Source organism: Pistacia vera, unplaced genomic scaffold, assembly GCF_008641045.1.
Source record: "Pistacia vera cultivar Batoury unplaced genomic scaffold, PisVer_v2 Contig691, whole genome shotgun sequence".
NCBI lineage: Eukaryota > Viridiplantae > Streptophyta > Magnoliopsida > Sapindales > Anacardiaceae > Pistacia > Pistacia vera.
Window position 1 is genome coordinate 739,826 of NW_022196547.1, and position 11,460 is coordinate 751,285.

Sequence of the window (11,460 nt, forward strand, 5' to 3'; positions counted from 1 at the left end):
GGGCCGGAGACTGCAATAATGGTGACGAAGGTGATTTCTGGTGAGTAAATCGATTGGAAATCGTAAATCTAAATCGATGGCAATTGTGGGTTGTTGCCACCAATTGGTAAGGCAATCAAGGGAGGAGTGATACGAGTTTTGGTCAGGAGGTTAGGGGAAGTGTTTTCGTGATGATAAAGAATGTTATCATTGTCGGAAACAAGCTAATGAGGACATGGCTAGCACAAGATCATGGAATACGGATCCAATTCAAGTTCCCATTGGTCCAGTTACAAGAGTATGTGCCAAGAAATTCCAAAATGCGTTAAGTGGGCTGATTTAAGGGATTTGGGCTCAAGCAAGCACATGGAGGCCCATTGATGGTGAGGAACGAAATTTCCCGCCTTTAACAAGTGTGATTCAAATCCAAGAAAGTCAATAGGCAAATTGGGAGTTATGAATTGTTCATTTATGTTGCACAATTTTAGGTTGAAATATTAATGAATTAAAGTCATATTTGACTTCCTTAAATTGAGGTTGAAATTATATTAGAATATTTTATTTTTTAACTTCTCCTTTTTTCATTGCCTCAAGCACATTTTTAGGAATTATTGTTGCAATCTTTGGGATTTCTAAGGCTGATCTTCTATGGTTTTAGTATTATAAATTGTACTTTTTCTATTCAATGAAAAACAGTTGTTTTATTCATAAAATTGAGAGTAATTTCTCTTTTTGTTCTTTGAGAACTAAATTGAACTTATCAGATTTCTCTGTGGCGTTCATCCTTGACTTATCAATCGAGTATTCCATCATTGATTGTGGCGTCCTTTATACCAATGTTCACATCTCCTTATAGGTGTTGGGTCGCAGTTTCTATTTGAACTTGAGTGTAGAACGGTCTTAGGCAACAATCTTGATACGGGAGTCGTTACAACTTGATGGGGTTCGTATCACAAGCCCTATTTGCTTTGGTTTGTCAACGCCAACGATGTTATTTGGAGGGTTTTTACAAGATTTCAAACCGGTTAAACCGGACCCGGCCACTTTGCTAGGTTTCACCTTCTTAAAACACTTTAAATGATTGCGTTAGGTTGTGGCACAGTAGTAAATATGGCAGGCTATTTTTCTAAAGCCCATTTGAATTTGATTTCTATGTCTAGTCTAGAACTAGAAGCCGCTCCAGCCCAACAAGACTGCATTTAAAAGATAGTAATTAAAATAAAAAGTAAAAATTGTAACTATAATGGATCAAATCCGGCAAAAATTGGTATTGAGAGATCATGTTAATTGGTGAACCTTGTATAAGACAAATTCAGAGGAAGCGTAACCTAAAATAAGATTTGCTTTGATAATATTATTATGTTCATCACCCTACAGAAGATTTTCCAATACAATGACATTAATAAAAAGGCTTTAGGAAATTTTACAACGTTGGATTTGAAAGAGGAAAATAATAGCTGATTTGGGTATTGATTTTTGTAATTATAATGTAAACAACTCCAGTTAGAATTGACACGGTGTGTCTTATTTCTCATTAATTTATTCAAACCATGGGTGCTGTCAGTATTGTTAATGAAATTGATCATGTTGTTTAGATTAAAAACCTCAATTTATTGAAACCATTAATTGAATATGATCTTTTTAAATGTTATAAAGATTTATTAATTCCTCCATTTACTAGACACATCTTAGTATTTCTAAATTCACTTTATCTTAAGCTTAAGCCTCCTGCACCAGAAGCCAATATGATCATATCGGATATTATTTAAGATTACATAATAGTAATTAATACGACACAGCTCTGCCGGCGGAACTGGACTGTTTACTTTACTCCGGCACAACCTTCCATGCACTTAAAGTTATCAGCACCGCATCCCTCCATGCATTGCATAGCATCTGCCGATTTACTGGTGAGGCAGCTCCCTCCGCAACTCAAAATTTCTTCCCCACAGTGGGTTAGGCATTTCTCTAATGAATTTTGGCTCTTAATTTGCGCCGCTCCCGCAGTTATAATTAGCACCAGAATTGCAAGAACATGAGCTGCTGAGATGCCCATTTGCTCGTACGCAAATAAATAATTAATTTGTGTAATTAACTGAGGCCTGAATGTTGTGTTTATATATACGACATGGTTTCTGTTAATTGAGTTACGTTTGAAACCCTTTATTTTCTTTCTTCCCAAACAAACACTTTCTCATGTTCATGTAAGAGTCGTGAATTTGTTGTTTAGATAAACACGGCAAAGCTAACTAAAAACATGCATATCTGCAATCTTCAAATTTTTTTCACTCATTTAGAACATAATATTATATTTACTAATACAATGATATAAGAAGGTAATAAAAAATGAAGGAATGATAGCGATAATAGCTAATTACGATTACGATTACGATTACGTAACGTACCTACCCAAAAGGTTGATGTTACACACGTGAAACTTGGTAGGTTCCAACCACCTCTATTTGTTTTAAATTATTAATTAGCCACCGAACTTGGAGACTTGACCAATAATATTTAAAAAATGTTCTGAAAATTGACCATATGGAGGTAGCTAGGAAATATATATGTGCGGAGCCTTCAAAACCTTACTCCAAATTAATTGAGCATCGCTACTTCTCTTTGAACAACCAACTAACATCACTTTAATCATTCTTTCTTAATTAATACCAGCAAAATCGCGGGATTTTCCTTTGATAAACAATCGTGGATTTTTAATGGTTGGAGGATTTGAAGATTCTTTTCTTGAAACTGATGTTTTGCGTTTGTTGGATGTTGAATTTTGTGTTGTGTGGATTTGTATCTGAATTTTAATTGTTAAATTTCAATAGAGATAAAACAAACTTCAACGGGTTTGCTGGATGTTATGTTGTGTTGTTTGGGTTCCTGAAAAAAATCTGTATATGAATTTCAGTTGAATAATATGAGTAGAGATTGGAAATTTTAATGGGTTTGATGGAGGAAAGAGAAGAAGAAGATGATGTGGGCAGAATACATTTGGTGAAGGAAGGAGAATAAGAATAGGGTGGGATAATCCGAACCGGTTTATCCAAACCGAAAATCGGATCAGTTTCGGTTAAAAACCGAATGTAAACCGAACCGAATTTTTGGTTCAGTTACCGGTTAACCGGTTTTCAAATTATCCTTTAATCCTTAAAATTCTTCAATGTTTTATTTAAGTCCCTAAATTCAAATATTTATTATTTTATATATAATAATTTTTTTGCTTTTATATTTAGGGTAAAACCGGTTTGAAATTTTTTTTAAACTGAAAACAGAACTGGTTTTCCGGTTTTTTGAATTTTACAAACCGAACCGGTTTGTAAAAAAACCTAATTTTCGATTTGGTTCGGTTTTCGGATTATTTATCCTACCCCTAAATAAGAAGATGATTTGGGCATAATACATTTGGTGGAAGAAGAAGATGATGAACAGCAGGAAATTAAAGGTTGGAGAATGAAAGAGAGATGTTAGAGAAACCATGTTGTGTTTAAGGTTTTTGGGTAGTGGGAACTATGGTCTATGCGAATACTAGAAAAAATAAAATTTGATCCTATAAAATGCTGTTGTTGTTCCAGAGAGTGTCTGGTGTAGGTAGTAAAGAAGTGAAAGAAGAGTCAGGAACCAATCAAAAGAAAAGGGCCAAAAAAAAAAAAAAAACTGATCTGGTTTTGTCATGTTTCTGCTTCTTCTCTCTCTGTTGAATTTTCTCAATACATATTTTAATACCCGCACAACAAACTTTTATTACTGGTCAATTACAGGGTTTTGTCATTGTTAATGGGAATGTAAATTTACGATTTGTCTCTCTAACTTTTTATTAAAAATAATGTTTTAATAGAATTTAAGTAAAATTTATATACAATTTTTAAATTTAAAGAGAGGGTACATTGGTAATTGACTCTGTTGTATGACATAAAAAAATAAAAAATTATTAAATCAAAAAATAAAGAGTATTTTCATCTTTATAATTAAATAATAACGAATTTTACTAACAGAGAATAACAGTGGGTGGGAAAGTGTCATTTTAAAACTTGATGGGTGGGAAAGGGTGGATTCGGCAAACCTAGGGTGGGAAATAGTCGTTCTGCCCTTAATTAAATTATAATAAAAGTAATGCTATGCTTACTCACGAACTTACTAACCGCTTTACTCACATTTGTTAAAATTACATATAGTATCCGTACTATGCTTATGGTATCCGTACTATACTTTATATTTACACACGTTAGTAAGATGGTTAGTAAGATCGTGAGTAAGCATAGTATTATTGTTACAATAATATGTGTATTAATTATTTCATTCTACTTGAATATAATAAATACTAAATATACGAGGGATCCAAGAAACATCCATCGGTATATAGTAATGTTACTCTCGACTCTCTGTCTTTAACCTTTAATTTACTTAAACATGGTAATAAATAACAGTAAGTATATAATATATAGTTAAGTAAACGACATGTTCCCACCCAAGGTTTGATGAAATCCTAAGTTGGTAGGCCAAGTTCCATTTATTCCATATTCCCACCCTTAAAGTAACGGAAAATGGTTAGATATAATGGCTCAGGGGTAAATTGGTCATTTCACAGAGGAGACGTACATTAGCAGATCGCAGCCCCTGATAAAGTTCTGGCGCATGTTAGCCAACCTCACCGTCGATGTTTTTCGCCCTTTTCCGGCGATTCTTCCACCCAAAATCACCCTTGTCACCACCATTCGAAACCTCATCCTCCCCTCTACAAAACCGTACCCTTGACAACCCCTTATCACTCGCCGATCGCCAGCCACGACAGTCGCCACATGCGGCTGGTTTTCGTTGATCTCCACCGGTGAATGACCACTAAACGGTTGCTGGGACATAGGGGTTTTGTAGATTAGAAGATGCTGGTTGTAGTGGTGACATCGAATTAGATTTTCATCGTCGGAATCCGGCGAAGAATGACGAAAACCTAACCCTGACAGTGTCGTCGATTGGAGGGGTCAATGAGTCGGGAATCAGAGGGGTTTTGGACGACAGACGATGGGGAAGCTGATGGAGGTGACTAAGGGCTTCGCCGTCATTGGAAACAGCCCAGATCCGGTGAAAATCGAGACGGTGCATAGTCACTGAGGGTGTAATTGAAGTAATTTCAAAACAAGATGATTAATTTTATAATTTTAGTAATTTAGGGGCTAAAATATAATTTATTAATTTAGGGTTAAGGGCATTGTGGTAATTGCAGCCTCACTACCCCAAAAAATGTTAACAGTGTTATTTTAGAGGTAGGAATATGGAATAAATGAAACTTGGCGTACCAACTTGAGATTTCGTCAAACCTTGGGTGGGAACATGTAGTTTACTCTATATAGTTTCTAATATTATGATGTGACAAGAGCTACCTGGTTTCAACTTTCAAGAGTCAATCTCCCTCACATTAAATAATATTATACTTATATAAATTTAATGAATTATGATTAATCATCTTTGTCTTCATTGCGAACAATAGATATATCAAATTTGTTTAATCGGAATAAGACGGATGAATTTTATATTATAGCTAAGAGAAGTCATTTATAAGTTAATTTTACTTAAGTTGTTATATATATATATATATATATATTATGAGATATAGATGTTATTATCGTTGAATTGTTATACAAATGATCAAATTCAATCTAATCTCAAGTCTTCATTCTTCCCCTTTGAAAATAGGTTATAGTTTCCGATATTTTTGTGAAGACAAAATGCTTGAAGAAATACATCATGTGGCAACTCAACCACCACTGCTTTCAGCAGCCTAACCGTATCACCACGTGGTCACCAGCTGCCCGTTGATTTAACCTACCCGCTTTCCCCCTTGTATAAAACCCCTCCTCTCTCTTCCCCCATCTCACCCATCGGCCATCACCTCTCTCACAAACCTGCTACCACTTACTTCTTCCAAATTTAGTTTTCACTCTCTTAACTAAACCTTCTCACAAATGGCATCCGTATCCGTCGAGGAGATTAGGAATGCCCAAAGGGCTAAGGGGCCGGCCACCATCCTCGCTATTGGCACCGCCACGCCGGCCAACTGTGTCAACCAGGCTGACTATCCTGACTTTTACTTCCGTATTACTAAGAGCGAGCACATGACAGAGCTCAAAGAGAAGTTCCAGCGCATGTGTACGTGTCAACTTCTTCTTCTTCTTCTTCTTCTTTCTTGGAGTGTTTTTACTTTTAATTACCATATTTCACGTGAATGGGGAAAGTTTCTGACTTTCTTTGGTTGAAAATGATTGTGATTTCGCTCATTTTTATTTACAGGTGACAAGTCCATGATTAAGAAGCGCTACATGCATCTAAACGAAGAGATTTTGAAGGAAAATCCCAACATGTGTGCCTACATGGCTCCATCCCTCGACGCTCGCCAGGACATCGTCGTTGTGGAGGTTCCAAAGCTCGGCAAAGAAGCCGCAGCAAAGGCGATCAAAGAATGGGGACAACCGAAATCAAAGATCACCCACCTCATCTTCTGCACAACCTCTGGTGTTGACATGCCCGGTGCCGACTACCAACTCACCAAACTCCTTGGTCTCCGTCCTTCCGTTAAGCGTTTCATGATGTACCAACAAGGCTGCTTCGCCGGTGGAACGGTGCTCCGTCTCGCCAAGGACTTGGCTGAGAACAACAAGGGTGCCCGTGTTCTCGTCGTGTGCTCTGAAATCACCGCCGTGACTTTCCGTGGGCCAACTGATACCCACTTGGACTCATTGGTAGGACAGGCACTTTTCGGTGACGGTGCAGGAGCATTGATTGTCGGTTCGGATCCCGATACATCCATTGAGCGTCCTCTGTACCAGCTTATTTCAGCTGCACAGACAATTCTCCCTGATTCTGACGGTGCAATTGATGGACATTTGCGTGAAGTTGGTCTCACATTCCATTTGCTGAAAGATGTTCCCGGGTTGATCTCCAAGAACATTGAGAAAAGCCTTGTTGAAGCATTCACTCCAATCGGCATTAACGACTGGAACTCAATTTTCTGGATTGCTCACCCCGGTGGCCCCGCAATTCTCGACCAGGTCGAGCTCAAACTGGGACTGAAAGAAGAAAAACTGAGGGCTACCCGACAAGTTCTAAGTGATTACGGTAACATGTCAAGCGCATGCGTGTTGTTTATCCTGGATGAGATGAGAAAGAAGTGTGTTGAAGAAGGCAAGACTACCACAGGTGAAGGGCTAGACTGGGGTGTTCTTTTCGGGTTCGGGCCGGGTCTGACCGTCGAGACCGTCGTTTTGCACAGTGTTCCTCTTGCTCCGGCAGCCGCCCACTGAATCCCATAAGATCTGTTACATCATCTATTATATCTAATAATAATTAGAATATTGTAGCAAAGATGTGAGGTGGCCGTTTAGAGCTGAGACTCTTCCGGGATACTGGGTTTGATTTTGAGTGGTTGTTTTAATTTGTCGGGGGCACTTGACCCCTTTGGAAGAAGTTTTAGTAGGTAAAGGCATGCATGTATTAATTTGTTGTTGGTGATCATGTGAGAATTGGGTTTGGTCGGTGAAGTCTCCTTCCATTCCTTATAATTTTCTCATGGCTGCTCTCACCATATAAAAGCTTTCAGTTTTTTTTTTTTGTGAAAAATTGATTCAAATCAATAAATGAATTTAGACAATATTTTGCTTTGTTTAAGACTGTCAAAGTCTAGTCTCCATCTGGGGTTTGTCTTACTTAGCTTGAAGAGCTAAAAGAGACCCTCGTTATATATTTAAACAACATATAAAATTGAGTGATGAAATTATTTTGCCAAATGAAACACCATTCATAGATTGAAGGAGACCCTTTTTTTCTTCTTTTTCTTTTTTGTTATTGTAAAACCTAACTGAAATTCAAAGTTCAAACTTCAGTTGAAATCCCGTAAGTTTTAAAAACTAACAATATCATACACATCCAAAACTATCATAATTTTTCAATACAGGATGGCGATTAACCTAACGAGGAATCTTGGCCAAAGTTTGGGGGGTTAAAGTCATTCATTTGGGGGGTAGGTAGTAGGTACTGGGTCGAGGGGCCTAATTCCAACCATATCTTTGTTTAATAAAAATAAAGTCATTGGATTAGTGGCTCGAATCAAGAACACGGGGAAAATAAATTTGTAACTCTTGTCCTTCTCAATTATTAGTCTAACGTTCATTTCCAAAACTTGTAGGAGTTGAATGTTATCGGAATAAACTTTAGGGGAGTACATGTAATCCGGATGAAATTTAATTACACGTTTAATATTGTGTTAAAAACAGTTTTAATACAACCCAATATTTTGCGCACACATACAACATATATTTAAACAATAGACAAAACATGACATTATTGTGACAGAATCTGTTTCAATAAATTCTAAACCAATATTCTTAGGACCCGAATCAATATATTACATTGTTTTTTAAATTAAAAAGATTTATTGATTATTTTCTATAGAAATTAAAATTAGAACCAAATATTATTATGTGATACCGCATAAATTGACAAAGTATTGCTATATAGATAATTATATTTAATTTACTAAGATCACACACCAAAACTTGGAAACAAGAGGAGCTATTCAAATTGATAAGTGAGGACAGAACAGGCATTATTAATATATTTCAAAACTGGGGCACAGTGATTGGACGTCCGTTGTTCCAGCTAGTTTCGGTTGCAGAGGAAATTTTTCCTGATTCTAAAGGGGCAATCGAAGGACATTTGATAGAAAAGGTGCCAAAGTTAATCTTGGAAAACATGCATAGGCAATAACTTGGTTGAATTAGTCATTCCAAATTGTATTGTTCACCCTGGTGGCCCCGCTGTACTTGACCAGGTTGAGGCCATACCTGGTCTAAAAGAAGAAAATCTGAGGACATTTTGATTGCAGTTGCGGTGGTACTTAATTAAGCTGGCCCAGGAAGTTGCGACGGAGGCGATTAAAGAATGGGGCCTACCCAGATCAAGTGTACACATGCCATGCCAGGTCTGAGTAGAAGAGACTTATCAATTTACCAAACGTTCAAACTACGACGGTCAGTTTTCAATGGCTCAGGTATCGTCAAGGTTTGCTTTGCCGGTGGTGCACCAGAGATCACAACTGTTGCTTTTTCCGTTGGCTTATTTTGACGGGTAAACAATAATATCAATTTATGATTAACATAATAAGTTCCGTTTTTTATTCACATGATCCAGCCTTTTGCTAATCGCCGATTACCACTTTAAATCATTTTATATAGTATTCATTAAACACTAAAAAAATAAATTATTTTAATAAAATTCTTATTCTCTAATGTATCTAACATATTATTCCTTGTTCAAAAAACAGTAATTCTTTACATACAAAATATAATCTTAATTGATGTTTGCTTTGTTTCGCGGACGTTTATTATAAGAAAATAGCACCCATTTTTATCATCCTTTAATTGATATTTTCTTAAATACAAACTTTGTTAGATGGTATCACTAAATACTAAAAACAGTAAATTCACTAAAGTTTCCTAACATTGAAACTGCTCATTCCTATTACATGATAAAAGAGTTGTGGTCTCCTTAAATGGCTAAATTAGAAGATATAAAATTCCATTTTAATTTAAAACAATAAAAAAATGCTTTATTTATTTTATGACGATCTATTGATCATCAAGCACGATAATCAGAATATGGTGGTGAGAATGAGGAGATGTGGATCAATTGTTGTGCAATACAAGGATCTCAACGGTGACGCCAGGCCCCAACCCAAAAAGAACACCTCACTCTAGCCTTTACTTGTGGTGGTCTTATCTCTTCTTCAACACAATTATTTCTCATCTGATCCAGTATAAACAACACACATGCCCTTGACATATTACCATATTCACTTGGAATGTGTCGAGTTACCCTTAGTTTTTTTTCTTTCACACACAATTTGGCCTCAACCTGGTCAAGAATAGCAGGGCCACCAAGGTGAGCGATCCAGAATATTGAGTTCTGTTATGCCAAAAAATACATTAATGTCAACATCAACAATCGAAATGAGCTGTCAGTCTCATCAATCAAAGTTTAACAAGCACTTAAGGACAAAAGAACATTAGCGGTTAAAACCAAACCAACTTAAGAGCATTTATATCAATCATATCTCATTTTAAGATAAGGACTAGGGAGGGGTTCTCATGTGTCCTCACATCTGGCAAAAACACTCATTACATTGAGTTCAAATGTATAAATAGACACCTCTCTTCATAAAAAAGAAGGGTTGGGCATATAAGAGTTAAACATACATTTGAACTTCATTATTTTTCTCTATAAACAAAGCATTACTCCATCTTTGTACGCCTTACAGGCGATATCAGAAAAATAGTCAGAGAATAATAAAATAACAGTGAATATAGGATTTGCTTATAAGCATCTGAACCACTATAAAAATCTCTCTTATTAATCTTTTATTTATGTTTCTTCAAACATATATCACCACTGCACCATAATCAACTCTCATAATCATCTCACGTGTAATTTCTAAGAATCTCTTAGCACTTTGCACATGCAAAGTCGTTGATGTCAAAATCACGCATCAACAAATTCCAATCTTTTATACCAATTGGAGTGAATGCTTCAACTAAGTTTTTCTCTAAGTTTTTTGAGATTAACTTAGGAGGTGTTTGTCTGAGCTTATGAAAATTAACTTATAAGCTAATTTTAGCTTATAAGCATTTGAAATTTTAAGCAATTACATATTTAGTTAAAGTACTTATAAGTGACTGATAAGTAGTTGACATGTTTGGTAAAATGTTGCTTTATAAATACATTTTATTACAAAATGACTAAAAAGAGTACTATATTAAATAGGTATACTATGGAATTTTAAAATTAAACAAGGATGATGTGTTAATATATTTGGCCAAACTAACTTATAAGCATAGTGCTTATAAGAAAAAAAAAAAAAAAAAAAAAGTACTTCCCCCCAACTTATTTTTTTTTTATTTTTTTTTATTTTTTTTTTTTGGCTTATAAGCTCAAAAAGTTATAAGATGTTTGTCTGAGCTTATGAAAATTAGCTTATAGCATTTGAAATTTTAAACAATTTCGTGTTTAATTAAAATACTTATAAATGACTGATAAGTAGCGTGTTGATAAAATATGATTATAAGTATATTTTATTATAAAATGACTAAAAGGGACTACATTAACAGGGTATACTAGAAAATGTTTTAAAATTAAACAAGGAAAATGTGGTAATATCTTTGGGCAAACCCCAAAAAAAAAAAAAAAGTCCCCCCCCCCCCCCCCCAACTAATTTTTTTTTTGCTTATAAGCTCAACTTATAAGCTCAAAAAAGTTATAAACAAACAAATCAGTTTAATTTTAGAGTTTATAAGCTAGTTTGACCAGTTATAAGCTTAGACAAACACCATAAACAAACATGTTAGCTTAATTTTAGAACTTATAAGCTAGTTTGATCTGCTTATAAGCTTAGACAAACACCCTCTTAGTTACCTTATCCAGCAAATGAAATGTGAA

The 11,460-nt window shown here is 35.6% G+C and overlaps 1 protein-coding gene across 1 annotated transcript; it reads left to right on the forward strand.

The window, feature by feature from the left end:
* The first annotated feature begins 5,843 nt into the window (after positions 1 to 5,843).
* LOC116113843 (chalcone synthase 2) lies at positions 5,844 to 7,281 on the forward strand. Its single transcript, XM_031400006.1, has 2 exons — positions 5,844 to 6,123; positions 6,265 to 7,281. Exons 1-2 carry the CDS (start codon positions 5,940 to 5,942, stop codon positions 7,272 to 7,274), a joined length of 1,194 nt encoding a protein of 397 aa, XP_031255866.1. The 5' UTR covers positions 5,844 to 5,939; the 3' UTR covers positions 7,275 to 7,281.
* Positions 7,282 to 11,460: the final 4,179 nt, after the last annotated feature.